Source organism: Oryzias latipes, chromosome 1 (genome assembly GCF_002234675.1).
Source record: "Oryzias latipes chromosome 1, ASM223467v1".
In the NCBI taxonomy this organism is placed as follows: Eukaryota; Metazoa; Chordata; class Actinopteri; order Beloniformes; family Adrianichthyidae; genus Oryzias; species Oryzias latipes.
The window spans coordinates 36,741,949-36,758,597 of record NC_019859.2 but is presented as its reverse complement, the minus strand read 5'-3'; the positions used below and the strand labels follow the sequence as shown (position 1 = coordinate 36,758,597).

The 16,649-nt window shown below is 47.3% G+C and overlaps 1 protein-coding gene across 1 annotated transcript in view; it reads right to left on the bottom strand.

Moving 5' to 3' along the window:
- rbm20 (RNA binding motif protein 20) overlaps positions 1-16,649 on the bottom strand; it is a 63,103-nt gene that overhangs the window by 26,661 nt on the left and 19,793 nt on the right. The window contains exons 2-4 of the mRNA XM_023955558.1: positions 6,836-7,808; positions 3,138-3,202; positions 2,764-2,882 (exon numbers count right to left, since the gene is read on the bottom strand). Coding sequence (XP_023811326.1) covers positions 2,764-2,882; positions 3,138-3,202; positions 6,836-7,808 — 1,157 coding nt within the window. The remainder of the gene's footprint in view (positions 1-2,763; positions 2,883-3,137; positions 3,203-6,835; positions 7,809-16,649) is intronic.

Sequence of the window (16,649 nt, the reverse complement as noted above, 5' to 3'; positions counted from 1 at the left end):
TATGAACACTGGAGGAGGGGCGTTTGGAACACTGGAGGAGGGGCGTGTGGAACATTGGAGGAGGGGGCGTGTGGAACACTGGAGGAGGGGGCGTGTGGAACACTGGAGGAGGGGCGTGTGGAACACTGGAGGAGGGGGCGTATGGAACACTGGAGGAAAGGCGTATGGAACACTGGAGGAGGTGGCGGATGGAACACTGGAGGAGGGGCGTATGGAACACTGGAGAAGGTGGCGTGTGGAACACTGGAGGAGGGGGCGTGTGGAACACTGGAGGAGGGGGCGTGTGGAACACTGGAGAAGGTGGCGTTTGGAACACTGGAGGAGGGGGGTGTGGAACACTGGAGGAAAGGCGTATGGAACACTGGAGGAGGTGGCGGATGGAACACTGGAGGAGGGGCGTATGGAACACTGGAGAAGGTGGCGTGTGGAACACTGGAGGAGGGGGCGTGTGGAACACTGGAGGAGGGGGCGTGTGGAACACTGGAGAAGGTGGCATTTGGAACACTGGAGGTGGGGGCGTGTGGAACACTGGAGAAGGTGGCGTGTGGAACACTGGAGGAGGGGCGTGTGGAACATTGGAGGAAAGGCGGATGGAACACTGGAGGAGGGGCGTATGGAACACTGGAGAAGGTGGCGTGTGGAACACTGTAGGTGGGGGCGTGTGGAACACTGGAGGAAAGGCGGATGGAACACTGGAGGAGGGGCGTATGGAACACTGGAGAAGGTGGCGTGTGGAACACTGGAGGAAAGGCGGATGGAACACTGGAGGAAAGGCGGATGGAACACTGGAGGAGGGGGCGTGTGGAACACTGGAGAAGGTGGCGTGTGGAACACTGGAGGAAAGGTGTATGGAACACTGGAGAAGGTGGCGTGTGGAACACTGGAGTATGGGCGTATGGAACACTGGAGGAAAGGCGGATGGAACACTGGAGGAGGGGCGTATGGAACACTGGAGAAGGTGGCGTGTGGAACACTGGAGGAGGGGCGTATGGAACACTGGAGGAAAGGCGGATGGAACACTGGAGGAGGGGCGTATGGAACACTGGAGAAGGTGGCGTGTGGAACACTGGAGGAGGAGCGTGTGGAACACTGGAGGAGGGGGCGTATGGAACACTGGAGAAGGGGGCGTGTGGAACACTGGAAGAGGGGCGTATGGAACACTGGAGGTGGGGGCATGTGGAACACTGGAGGAGGGGCGTATGGAACACTGGAGGTGGGGGCGTGTGGAACACTGGAGGAGGGGCGTGTGGAACACTGGAGGAGGGGCGTATGGAACACTGGAGGAGGGGCGTATGGAACACTGGAAGAGGGGCTTATGGAACACTGGAGGTGGGGGCGTTTGGAACACTGGAGGAGGGGCGTATGGAACACTGGAGGAAAGGCGTGTGGAACACTGGAGGAAAGGTGGATGGAACACTGGAGGAGGGGCGTATGGAACACTGGAGAAGGTGGCGTGTGGAACACTGGAGGAGGAGCGTGTGGAACACTGGAAGAGGGGGCGTAGGGAACACTGGAGAAGGGGGCGTGTGGAACACTGGAAGAGGGGCGTATGGAGCACTGGAGGAGGGGCGTATGGAACACTGGAAGAGGGGCTTATGGAACACTGGAGGTGGGGGCGTGTGGAACACTGGAGGAGGGGCGTGTGGAACACTGGAGGAGGGGCGTATGGAACACTGGAGGAAGGGCGTATGGAACACTGGAAGAGGGGCTTATGGAACACTGGAGGAAAGGCCTGTGGAACACTGGAGGAAAGGTGGATGGAACACTGGAGGAAAGGCGGATGGAACACTGGAGGAGGGGGCGTGTGGAACACTGGAGGAGGGGCGTGTGGAACACTGGAGAAGGGGGCGTGTGTTCCATACGCCCCTCTTCCAGTGTTCCACACGCCCCCTTCTCCAGTGTTCCATACGCCCCTCTTCCAGTGTTCCACACGCCCCCTCCTCCAGTGTTCCATCCGCCTTTCCTCCAGTGTTCCACACGCCCCTCCTCCAGTGTTCCACACGCCCCCTCCTCCAGTGTTCCACACGCCCCTCTTCCAGTGTTCCACACGCCCCCTTCTCCAGTGTTCCATACGCCCCTCCTCCAGTGTTCCATACGCCCCTCCCCCTCCTCCAGTGTTCCCTACGCCCCCTTTCTCCAGTGTTCCATACGCCCCTCCTCCAGTGTTCCACACGCCCCCTCCTCCGTGTCATCATGAAAGATGAGGAAACATGAACAGGAATTAGCAAAAGTCTTTCATATAGAAAGCTGCGTTTTAGCTAACAGCCAGCTGGAATAATAGTGGATTTCCAACATTTTGATGGATGTAGAGATGCTCGGTCCTCTCTCCAAAGACAGAAAACTCAGCTTTAGATGCAGCTGTTTCATGTTTACGGATGGAAACAAGGATTACTTTTGGTCATTCAACTGGTTTTGAAGTACGCAGCTTCAGGAGTTCCCTCTAAAAGATGTTTTTACTCTAAACATTTTAGATTATTAAAGTCTGCAGTATTATAGTTAAAACAACAAACTAGAACTTTATCGACAAAGGACTATAAAAAACAAAAAATCTACTATCTAGGTGTAAGAGTTATGAGGAGGAGGACAAGTTCAAGGCTTTTTAACTTCAATATTGATATTTGATGGAAAAACCTGACAGGCACAGGTGAGTCTGACTGTCGACGTTCTGTCCCAACCAGCGATCCAAACGCTGAGGTTCTGTTTCAGCTGTCACCTAAGCAGTAAAATCACCAGTCTGGCTTTGTTCTTTCAGGGTCAACCCACCTTGACCTGCAGCAGAGCAGGGGACGGCGGTGTTTCCTCCAGGGTTCAGAGCTCCCTCAGGGGGCCTGCTGCCAGCGTAGTGACCGGCTGATGCGGCGGCGGCGGCGGCGGCGGCAGAGCTGCAACAATCACAGAGGGCTGGTTTTAGCTGCCTCTCCCTGTCTCGCTCGGTGGGATCTTATGACAGAGCTCAGATTCAAAGAAAGACTAAGACAGCTGTTTATGAGGTAAGGAAAGGAAAATAATCCTCATAACCTCCAGGCAGCTTATGCTGACCGAACCAGAACAGGAAACTAGAAACGTTTGGTTCTTGATGGGCCTTTTGGTCTCATTTGAGCTTGTCTAGCTTGGAGAAAAAGCAACACTAAACTCACCAGTCGGTTGTGTAGAAGGTTCGGTTCTGCAGGTGTAACTTCCCCTTCACGTGCTGGTCCCAGTCCTGGACACACATGGACACACATGAACACACATGGACACACATGAACACACAAGGACACACAAGGACACACGTGGACACACATGGACACACGTAAACACACATGGACACACATGAACACACGTGGACACACATGAACACACAAGGACACACGTGGACACACGTGGACAGACATGGACACACGTGGACACATATGGACACACATGGACACACATGAACACACATGAACACACGTGGACACAAATGGAAACACATGGACACACATGGACACACGTGGACACACATGAACACACGTGGACACACATGGACACACATGAACACACATGGACACACGTGGACACACATGGACACACATGGACACACATGAACACACGTGGAGATACATAGATACACATGAACACACATGGACACACGTGGACACATATGGACACACATGGACACACGTGAACACACATGGACACACATGAACACACGTGGACACACATGAACACACATGAACACATGTGGACACACATGGAAACACATGGACACACATGGACACACATGGACACACGTGGACACACATGAACACACATGGACACACATGGACACACATGAACACACGTGGACACACATGAACACACAAGGACACACGTGGACACACGTGGACAGACATGGACACACGTGGACACACGTGGACACACATGGACACACATGAACACACATGAACACACGTGGACACACATGGAAACACATGGACACACATGGACACACATGGACACACGTGGACACACATGGACACACATGAACACACATGGACACACATGGACACACGTGGACACACATGGACACACATGGACACACATGAACACACGTGGAGATACATGGATACACATGAACACACATGGACACACGTGGACACATATGGACACACATGAACACACGTGGACACACATGAACACACAAGGACACACGTGGACACACGTGGACAGACATGGACACACGTGGACACACATGGACACACATGGACACACATGAACACACATGAACACACGTGGACACACGTGGACACACATGAACACACAAGGACACACGTGGACACACGTGGACAGACATGGACACACGTGGACACACATGGACACACATGGACACACATGAACACACATGAACACACGTGGACACACATGGAAACACATGGACACACATGGACACACATGGACACACGTGGACACACATGAACACACGTGAACACACGTGGACACACGTGGACACACATGGACACACACGGACACACATGGACACACATGTACACACGTGGACACACGTGGACACACGTGGAGATACATAGATACACATGAACACACATGGACACACGTGGACAGACATGGACACACGTGGACACACATGGACACACATGGACACACATGAACACACATGAACACACGTGGACACACATGGACACACATGAACACACATGGACACACATGGACACATGAACACACATGAACACACGTGGACACACATGGAAACACATGGACACACATGGACACACGTGGACACACATGAACACACGTGGACACACATGAACACACATGGACACACGTGGACACACATGGACACACATGGACACACATGAACACACGTGGAGATACATAGATACACATGAACACACATGGACACACGTGGACACATATGGACACACATGGACACACGTGAACACACATGGACACACATGAACACACGTGGACACACATGAACACACATGAACACATGTGGAAACACATGGAAACACATGGACACACATGGACACACGTGAACACACGTGAACACACGTGGATATACATGGACACACGTGGATATACATGGACACACATGGACACACATGGACACACATGAACACACGTGGACACACGTGGACACACGTGGACACACATGGACACACGTGGACACACATGAACAGACGTGGACACACATGAACACACGTGGACACACGTGGACACATATGGACACACATGGACACACGTGAACACACATGGACACACATGAACACACGTGAACACACGTGAACACACGTGAACACACATGGAAACACATGGACACACATGGACACACATGGACACACGTGGACACACATGAACACACGTGAACACACGTGGACACACGTGGACACACATGGACACACATGGACACACATGGACACACATGAACACACGTGGACACACGTGGACACACGTGGACACACATGGACACACGTGGACACACATGAACAGACGTGGACACACATGAACACACGTGGACACACGTGGACACATATGGACACACATGGACACACGTGAACACACATGGACACACGTGAACACACGTGAACACACGTGGATATACATGGACACACGTGGATATACATGGACACACGTGGACACACATGAACACACATGGACACACGTGGACACACGTGGAGAAACATGGATACACATGGACACACGTGGACACATATGGAAACACACAGACACACGTGGACACACATGGACACACGTGGACACACATGGACACACATGGACACACACGGATATACATGTATTTGTTGCTATTGTGGTAAATATAAATGAACTCTTGCTTTTTGTTTAGCAGGTGCACCTTAACCATAAACATAACTAACTCAAGTGGAATCAAAGCTTACGTGTTTTCCACTCCACCACAGGCTCTGCAGCGCCGTCTGTTTGAATTCTGCTTGTGGTAACTGAACTCAAACTGATTTTTTGTGGAACTTGGGCTCAGAAATCTGGAAAAAGGTTTCAGTGTGACTTTGTTCAACCACAAAGCCTCAGTGCTTGATGTGTTGTTGGAGCATTATGGGTACTGTAGTCCGGAGCATCATGGAGTCATATAAATAAATAAAGTTGAACTTTTTTGACTGTTTTGTTCCAATTGATGGAGATGGAGATAGCAGGGTTCTGCCGATTGTCGCCCGCTCCACCCGTGTGAAGCGTGTCTCTGAGCAGAGCAGCCGGACTCGTAGCTTCATGTTTGCAGGAAGGGGGGGGCGCTTTGTTACGGCGTGCGCTCCAGAGGAGGCTTGGGACCGCCGTCCGTGCGGCCGCTCTGTGTGAGCGAGCTGCTGGACTCAGGAGAACCGGGTCTCCGAGCAGAGGAGCTGCTCTGGGACGGTGTGTGAGCTGACGGAGGCGGATTCGCGTTTCCAGTCGTGACCAGACAAGAAAAAGGCTGCAGCCAAGATCCGCATTGGCCACATGGATTTTAAGTTCATCCAAGCTAAATGTTGCTGTTTGCACGTGTTAGCCTAATCCTAACTCTTCTTCCGGGTTCGTTCGGCCAAGAAAAAAGCACTGGCTGCACATATTTAGAAGATTATGAGCCAACAGGCCCTTCATAATAATCAGAAGAATAATAAAATCATCTCTCTATGCTGCAGCTTGTTAACAACAGAACTCAATGTTTCTTCTTCTACAGACGTTTCTGGTATTTTACAGAGTTCTGCAGGTGTCCCAATGATTTATTCTGACTGAAAGTGTGCCGTATGGAAACGTTTGTTAGAATCTGATCAAGTTTTTCTGGGCCCATGTACACTCTTCAATTCTAATCCCATCTTTGATCCAATCAGAGACATTTTGAACATAGAACTGCAGATACTCCACTCACCTTGAGATTGTAGACCTTTTTGTCACAGATGCTGCACTGGTGGGGCAGCTGAGTGGGTGTTACGTCATAATAATCATTCACTTGGTAGGGCTGAAGTGTCCGAACGCCTGAAGACAGGGTTTCCTCGCTTCCATGCAGGGGCGGGAAGCCCCCAAACCCTGCGGTGCAGCTTGAGCCAAAAGCAGAAATCCCAGCACGGCAGTTTAACTTGGGTTCAGCGGTTGGCTCCTCTGGGTCATACAGTTCTGTTCTGGACTGAGTGGGCTGTCCGGGTGGGATCCACATGGCAGGAGGATTAGAAACCATGTCCACCTGTCCAGCTAGAGTGTTGTTGGGCCCTTTCCACTGCTCCTTACGAGCAGCAGAGTTCTGCTCTTTGGCAGGAAACCCGGCTGGAACGTCTTGTCCAAAGAAATCTCGATGAATGCCGGTGTTCTGAGCCTGAGTGGTGATCCCAGAGAACTGCTGGTCTCCTGCACTGACCGAGGCTGCAGACGAGGCTGCGGCTGAACCGAACTGAAAACGTCTGTCGGAGTCACAGGAGAAAACAGAGCCTGGTGGTTTCCCGTACTCTCCAGAGATGGGGTTCAGTCTCACGTTCGCAGAGCTTTGGTTCAGTCCTACACTGACCGAAGGCCTCACGGCTGCATTTGAAGAGGGAAAGCCCATCACGGCGGTGGGAAAAGCCCCCGGTGGGTTGCCAACGATAGACGGAGTCTGTAGCTGGTTGAACATGTTGGCATTGGATAGTAACTGATTTAAAACACTGGAAGCAGCGGCGGCGCTGCCTCCGTGGGCCAGTTTGAGCCGCTGCAGCGTCAGCTGAGCCTGAAGCTGAGCGAGTTGGAGGCTGGCCGGAGAGAAGAGGAGCTGCTGGTTCTGCGGCTGAGGGGCCGCCTGCAGAGGGGCCGCCAGGGAGACGCCCAGCTGGAGGCCCTTCTTCTCTGCCGCCTCCAACGGCGGCACAGGGAGGCTGCAGAAAATCCAACATCAAAAATAAAGTCACCATTCAAACCCAAGAGACAAAGTTCAATGGCGATAATGCATGTGAGGCCAAGCAGCTACAACCACAGATGCACGTGTTGAACGCTGCAGGAAAAGGTTACGGCAAACGTGGGCGTTTTATTTTGGACCAAAGACTTGTATCAATGTTCTCATTACCTCTTCATTAGTTGTCTTTGTAGTCTTTATGTATTTATTACTATAAAAATGAGAGGAAGCATCAGGAAGGAAGAACAGTGACAGAATTGTTAAACACTGTTAGAAACTGTGGATCTAAACTCTGTCCAGATCCAAGAGTCAAAGTTAATATTACTTTACTAGTTTGATCATAAGTTTGTCAAAAGTGTTATAGACTCCGTCTCTTCACAGACAGATGGGATTATTTTCTGCATTTAGGATCTATGTGGATCAACTCTAACATGTTACCGTTCTGATCGAACTGATTTAGAGAATTGTGGATCCATAATTAGTCGCAATCTTTCTAAAAGGGACAAAAAATGACCTTTAACCAAACCAGCTGTCAGATGAGCGTCTCTGCTTCCTGTCAGGAACTGGAGGTGTAGGACCCAACGTGCAGCACAGCAGGCACAGCGGCAGAAACCAAACCGAAGAAACAGGACTAAACCATGGAGCAACAAAGGAGTGACAATTGGAACCCATGACCGGACGAGGCGGAACTGAAAAGCACACCCTTAAATCCACCGAGGATCATGAACACAAACCAAGACAGCTGTGGATGATTGGGAAGCTAAACAGAGGGAAAACAGGACGGAAAAAGCAAACCAAAGCGTAGAATCCTCACATTTCTCCATATCAGCTGTTCTCCAGCGGTTGGTGTCTAGTCAGACATTCTGCTTCTTCACGGTAACAGAACGTGTTCTGGTTTGGTCGGCAGTGAAGCAGAACTCCAAGTGGTTCCACATTCCAGAATCCATCTTCAGTCAGGAGGAATAGACTTCCTCTGAAATGTGCTTTTCAGATGGTTTCATCCAACGTTCACCAACAAATCCTGCAGTTTCAAAGTTGGTGTTCAACCACTTTAGAACAATACAACTGTTTTAGTCAGCAGAACATCTATAATCAGCAGGACAGGTTTGTCAAAAATGTGACTTTTGTGAAAGACCCAACAGATTATAGAGGAAATCTATTGACTTTCACAGCTACAACAGAAAAATATCATCTTTAACGCAGCCTAAAAGACTTAAAGAAAGTGCGTCGATGGATCCCCACTGCTCTGATTCCATGAATCCAGAAGACATTTTCCTTTCTCAAATGATGATCGTCTCATTGCCAACCTTACAGAATTTTGGTTGCAGTTTCTTGGATTTTAAATGTAATAATACTTTTCTAAATGATGGTATTAGCCCTTGTGCTATCCTATGACCCCCCCCCCCCCCTTCCATTGACGTGTTCTCCCTACCATGACAAAGGTGGATAAAGGTGGAAAGATTTCATGTAATCCATGGACACCAGTGAAGATCACAAATCATTGAAGAAAAAAGGTTCAGAGCTCTGTCTAGTGGGTCTAGATGACCCAACTCCCAACGTTAAAGTGCCTAGGATAGAACAAGGGTTACACAAAATAATGATCACCAATTAATACCAAAACAAACGCAAGTAACCTATGACCAGCCAGTTCTGAGACAGCCCACCAACATCCATCCTCCGGAACCAGCCCACCAACATCCATCCTCCGGAACCAGCCCACCAACATCCATCCTCTGGACCAGCCCACCAACATCCATCCTCCGGAACCAGCCCACCAACATCCATCCTCCGGAACCAGCCCACCAACATCCATCCTCCGGAACCAGCCCACCAACATCCATCCTCTGGACCAGCCCACCAACATCCATCCTCCGGAACCAGCCCACCAACATCCATCCTCCGGAACCAGCCCACCAACATCCATCCTCTGGACCAGCCCACCAACATCCATCCTCTGGACCAGCCCACCAACATCCATCCTCCGGAACCAGTCCACCAACATCCATCCTCTGGACCAGCCCGTCATCACCTATCTAAATAAGCCACGTTTGTTTTTCATGTGACTTTTAATTAGCATGAAGTAAACATCTGTTGAGTATCGAACCACCTAATTGTATACATGTGTTGTTTTGAAAACTCAAACCCTCGCGGGTCCACCAGAACCACGACCACCAACTGAGTGACAGATGTCAATCTGAACCCAGGATGCCAAAACCTTCAAGAACGAAATCAAAACATTTTTATCTGTCATCAGCTTCTATAATCTGCAATGGTTCCTAAAACCAACACAGATTTGTTTGTGAACAGCAGGGAAGTGAAACAATCTACAAAGATGAATGGAAAATCATCAAATAAATATTGAAAGCACAGAGATGTCACTATTTGTGTAGTACATTCCCATATGATAATAACCATGAATTCATGGCATTTTTCACATTTGTACATAAAGTTTTCAGTTCACTGAAAATTTTTTAAAATGGTTAGCCGTTAAAAGTAGATAAAAGAAAACTGAAGAGAACACGAATCTGTGGTACAGCCTCACATGTGTGGGTCACATTAGCGAGCTACAAGACACGCTTACATTTAAGATACAACCACAACAAACCCCACAAACACTGAAACACAACAGCAAATCACGAAACACAACAGCAAATACTAAAACACAACAGCAACAGTCCTTAATGTCATGTCTCCATGACATTAAGGACTGGTTGGCCCTAAGTTTCTTGAGTTTGAATGAAAAGAAAACAGAAGTTGTAATTTTTGGACCGAATGATTTTAGTGGACCGTCCCCAATTGATCTGGGCTCTCTGACTGGTTTCTTAAAATCAACTGTTTCTAACTTGGGTTTTAAATTGGACAGTAATTTTAGGATGGACCAACAGATAAGCTCTGTAGTGAAGTTAAGCTTTTTAAGCCTTCGTCAACTTGCTAAGGTAAAACCTTTTTTAACACCTGCACAATTTGAAACAGTAATCCATGCTTTCATCACGTCCCGGCTGGATTACTGCAACTCTCTTTATCTTGGACTCAGCCAGTCGTCTCTCTTGCGTCTCCAACGTGTTCAAAATGCAGCTGCTCGTCTTATGGTTGGAGCACGCAAAAGAGACCACATCACGCCGATCCTAGCATCGCTTCACTGGCTGCCTGTGCATTTTAGAATTCATTTTAAGATTCTTCTGCTTGTTTTTAAATCTTTACACGGTCTTGCCCCGCTGTACCTCTCTGAGCTTCTCTCTCCCTATTCGCCGGCACGGTGCCTCAGATCAGCTGATCAGATGCTTCTGGAGGTACCGAGATCCAGACGGAAGCTCAGAGGGGACAGAGCTTTTGCTGTAGCTGCTCCGAAGCTGTGGAATACTTTGCCGCTGGCCATTAGAGAAGCCCCTTCACTGTCCATTTTTAAAACCCATTTTTATGCCATGGCTTTTAGCCCAATATGAGACCACTGTTTTTCTAACTGTTTACTGTTTTCTATAGTTTTATCTCCCTCTGTGTTCCCCCCCCCCCTTAACATTTTTTAATGTTTTTTACTGTTGTGTTCAGCACTTTGTCTCAACCACTGTTGTATGAAAGTGCTATATAAATAAAGTTGAGTTGAGTTAAGCAAATCACGAAACACAACAGCAAATCACGAAACACAACAGCAAATCACGAAACACAACAGCAAATCACGAAACACAACAGCAAATCACGAAACACAACAGCAAATCACGAAACACAACAGCAAATCACGAAACCCAACAGCAAATCACGAAACACAACAACGAAAGCAGAGACACGGCTTCTAACAGAAAGAGACGTAACATAAAACCAATCATGTATGATTTTATAAAGTTATTTATTACTGTTTTCTTAATGTGGACATTTTAAATACATGAAACAGTCCAAAAGCATTTTTTAAAGTGTTTTACTACAATAAAAAAGACAACAATGTTAAGCAAGGTAAAGTTTTTGCATCATCAGGGTAGTCATTTCCGTTAGCAGCTGCTCGCTTTGTTTAATTTTTTCTCCATCTTCTGCTGTCATGTTCACCCTTAATATCGGAAATGACGCATAACTTAGCTACTATCTTGCTAAACATTTTTGTAATTTTTATTGTAGTAATACACTTTTAAAAGATGCTTTTGGGCTGTTTCATGTATTTCAAATGTCCACATAAAGAAAACAGTAATAAATAACTTTATAGAATCCTACATGGTTGGTTTTATATCACTTTCTGTTAGAAGCCGTGTCTCCACTTTCATTGTTGTGTTTCAGTTTTTGTTCATTTGTACTGGTATTTGTTGTATCTTAAATGTAAACGTATCTTGCACCTCTCTGCACCGTACCTACCGGTTACTGGGAGGGTACATTTACTTGTGCGCAGGACACAATACAAAAAAACGAACATGAAGGACGATGGGAAACATTTAGGGAAAGTCAAGTGATTTAAAGGGAAGTTTTTGCTGCTAATTTCCTCCTGTGGGACTGACTGTTCCCGTTAGTTTGACTGCTTTAGTGAACACGCTTGCTGACAGAGATACACTTACACCATTCCAGCGTGTGACCCAAAGCTATAAATACAGGACTCACCCTCTGCACACACCTTGTCCTTAATAGACAAATATGGACTAGTGGACAGCTGATCCTGTCTGCTGGACTCTTCAGACTAATCTGCTGCTGATGAGGAAGAGGAGGAAGAGGATTTTTAATGTGCCACATAACTTTAATCAGGTGTGGAACGTTTGGAAAACATCATAGAATCAACGTCTAACAATAAAACAGGGCTGTGGTTTTTGTTTTTTTATCTATTTTCTGGCAGAGAAGTGTATAAATCTTTATGCAGACGTTTGTGTTCTAGTGTCTTTGTGTGACACAGCTGGTACAGTTTCATCCATCCATCCATTTTCTTAAACAGCTATATCCCTAACGGGGGCCTCAGGGTTGCTGGAGCCTGTCCCTGCTCTGACTGAATGTGGTATAAGAGGCGCATGACTGAAAACACATGAACTCGGAAGAAAAGATCAGAATCTGTATCTTCCCTTCATTTCCTGTACTGTTAGTTCTACTGTACAGAGTCAGGTGTGTCTTTGTGCAGCGTTTGTGTCTTACATGGATGTTTGTTGCTGTTTTCTTGCAGTGCACGCGGAAATATTCCATTGAGTTTGTTGCTGCTCTGTTCCATTGGAAGCCTGTGGCTCTTTACTGGCTTTCTGCTGCGTACAGCGGACATTTGTCCACTTCCTGCTTTGGTTATAAACAGGAGGTCATGAGAACCGTAGGTCAGAGAAGGTCAGAGAAGGTCGCTCCCTGAGCCTCTTTAGTCCAGCGTTCTTTAAAACTCCCTCCAGACCAGATGTGCTTTCTATCACCTGGTTTATAACTTTTTTCGTGACGTTATTTTTCAACGTACCGCCATCATCCTGTTCTTTAGAATTCATGTCAGTCATTGACACCAACAAACAGAGGAAATTTTCTCTGAACCAAATTCTGTCTGAGCTGCAGACAGAATTTTTGGTGCAGCGTTGAGTTGAAGTGACACCAGATTTGCTAATTATTATTTTAATAAAGATTCATACACACATTGTTCAACAATGAAAATAAATATTTGTGATTTGATCCTCTCAAATGTCTCCACATTCTTTTTCTAAGATATGGGTCACTTTGAAACAGAAATGTTTGATGAATAAAGTCTCTTCTTCAGTAACATTGTGCCGTTAATAAAGCTTATTTCATTTTAGCCTAAATCACATGTTGACAAATATATATGACACTTCTTATCAACGGTAGAAAACATGGAAACACGATGCTGCTGCAGAATGCAGCATGAAAATTCTGGACTTAAAGCTCGGTTCTGGTCCGGGTCTCTTCTGGGTTCTGAGTCATTTATAGTGTTGTTGTTTTGCAGCAGCAACTGCGACCTCTGCAGAAAACATGAATGTCTATCCCAATGTGGATCCATTCAAGCAGAAACAATCAGTATTTTGTCTTCTTCAGTAGATAAAATGATAATTATTCTAAAAACAACCAGAGTTTTAAATGGAGCTGAAGTCCATGACGATCTGCAAACAGTGCAGGAAAAGAAACCACAGCGGATCCACAAATGTTCTTTAAAAAAGCCAATTCCTACCAAAGGACAGACGTCTGGATCGTTGTCAGGGTCAGAACAAAGTGCTGCACAGGCGTCACATACCAGAAGGCTTTCCAGGTCAGAGCAAAGCCTCCAATCAAGGACTTTGCCAAGGATCCTTCACAGCTTCTGCCCCACAGACCGGCCGCCTCATCAGTGGAAGTGACACATTAGCGGGGGCTTAAGCCCGCTCCAGCTGCAGAATCCGTCTCCACAGAAAGCAGAACCAGCCAGTGAAGCGTCAGCATGGGGAAAGGCAAAAAGATCACACAAACCTCACAAGTTCAGCAGCTGGAGGTCCAAATCCCACCCTGACTTTGATTCCTTTGCTGCTCCACAGTCTGACCTCTGCAGGGGCTAAGGGGGCTGCCACGTGTGGCAGGCGAGTCCTGCTGCACGTGCACACTAGATCAGCCTCCCAGCCAGCGGTCTGAACCCGAATGAGCCCCGCCGACTCCCGGTTCTCCAGACAGGCAGAGACTGTGATGAGGAGTCACAAGTGGTCAGGCTGTGTGCAGACCGGGGAGGGAAAGCATTTGGCCTCGGGGCAATGCTGCAGCCGTGGAGGCAGTGACGCCTCACAGGACTCACCCGTCAGCTTCAAGGTGGGAGAAAAGATCAAAAACCCGCTGGGAAGGTTTTCTCTAAAGCAGCCGTCACATTCAGAGAGGATCAACCGACCTCAAGATGCTGCTGACAAAATGCTTAAAGCTTTTCCTGTCAGTGGGAGACGTCCAGCCGTTTCTAAATTCAGTTCAACTCACAGAAGCTAAATCTTATGTTTGTGTCAGAAACCTAATTTAAAGGTGCTGTTGGCATGGGAATAAAGACATTTAAAGAAGCTGCTTTGAAAATAGAAGTAAAAAAACTGTTCAAACCATTCCACTAATATCCCATGATGCCTCTGTTTACACTCTCTCCCCCAACATAACATTATTGGTGCAACAAAAATGGCAGCAACATCAGATCTATCCATCTGTCCAATTCTGATGTAGATTCTAGCCTCAGACCAGGAAAGCATCAGAAAGGGGCGGAGCCGGGAGACTTTGGCCCCGCCTATTTCACACGCTGCATCACAACTGAGAGGTTTTTTCAAACGCCAGGTTTTCATCTGCTGCTGATCCACGCAGTTCTAAACCAAACATGTCTACCATCATCAGAAAAATGCTACAGAACATGTTAGAAACAGCATTTTCATCAGAGTGGGTCTGAAGTCCTGTAATAAGACCATTGCTTTCATATTTAATATATACGTTCCCCATCGCATTAGCATGGTCCAAACTGTCCTGTAACCCTTGTGCTATCCTAGGCACTTTACCATTGGGAGTGGGGTCATCTAGACCAGTGTTTTTCAACCAGTGTGCCGCGGCACACTAGTGTGCCGTGGGAGATGGTCAAGTGCGCCGTGGGATATTGCCCTCATTAATCATTAACTGATCTAAAAACATTTCCCATCTCCAGGAAATCAGCTCTTTGTTCATCCAAACTGGCCCTGATAAAACACTGAGTAATTAGGAATATAAAAGATCTTAAAATTACTTTTTCTTTGTGTTTATTTAATTCTATTAAAGAAATTTTGATAAGAATGATGTTACCGCGATTTGCCTGCAGCTATGACAGTTTGCGGAAAAGTCCCGCCCCTTTAACTTCTCCACCAATCATTCTTGAAGGCTTAATCACATGTCATCAGTCTGACCAATCAGAAGTGGATAAAGTCTTCACTTCCTTGTTCTTAATTCTGCTGATAAAGTCGCTCAGTTCTAACAAAAATACCAGCTAAAGCTCTTCTTTAGCGGTGTAGCTTTCCACAGAGTCCGTTGTCAGACCGTGGAACAAGTGGACAATACAATGAAGCTCAGAGACGCGAGTCTTTTTGCAAGTTTTCGGCAGTTTTTATATTACATCTCCCATGATGCATTGGCTTAAAGGCCCAGTGTCCCAGCGCACAATGAGTTGTCCTTGTGAAACGCCTTGAAACCACAATAAACAAACAGTTTCTAAATTTTCTAATTTAACTTTCATTTCATCTCTTAGAAAAAACATCTGCAACTTCCTGTTTTTCCGGCCACAATTATCACAAAAATGCACGTGAGATTGCGGGGGGGGGGGCTGTCGATCAATACAGACCATGAATTTCTGGTTTTGTTTTTTTTTTTTTGGATGCTGCTGTGCCGCGAGATTTTTGTCAAGGTTAAAGTGTGCCGTGGCTCAAAAAAGGTTGAAAAACACTGATCTAGACCCACTAGACCAGGGGTGGGCAATTCCAGGCCTCGAGGGCCGGTGTGTCTGCATGATTTCCAGATAGTCTTGCCCTACTCATGGCTGATTACCTGGTTCAGGTGTGTCCAGCCAATTAGAACATGCCAGAGCAGGGTATGCTGGAAAACATGCAGGAATGCGGCCCTCAGTGCCCACCTCTGCACTAGACAGTACTCTGAACCTTTTTTCTTCAATGATTTGTGATCTTCACTGGTGTCCATGGATTACATGAAATCTTTCCACCTGTATCCACCTTTGTCATGGTAGGGAGAACACGTCAATGGAAGGGGGGGGGGGTCATCTAAGATAGCACAAGGGTTGAGCCCATCGTTAACAGTTCATGTTCTCTGCACTGTAGTTCATCATCACTCCACTAGGGGCAGTAACGAGCTTCTCCTACGGCGGGAAACGTTTTGCTAATTTTCTAAACTTTATGGTGAGAATAAGTCATCT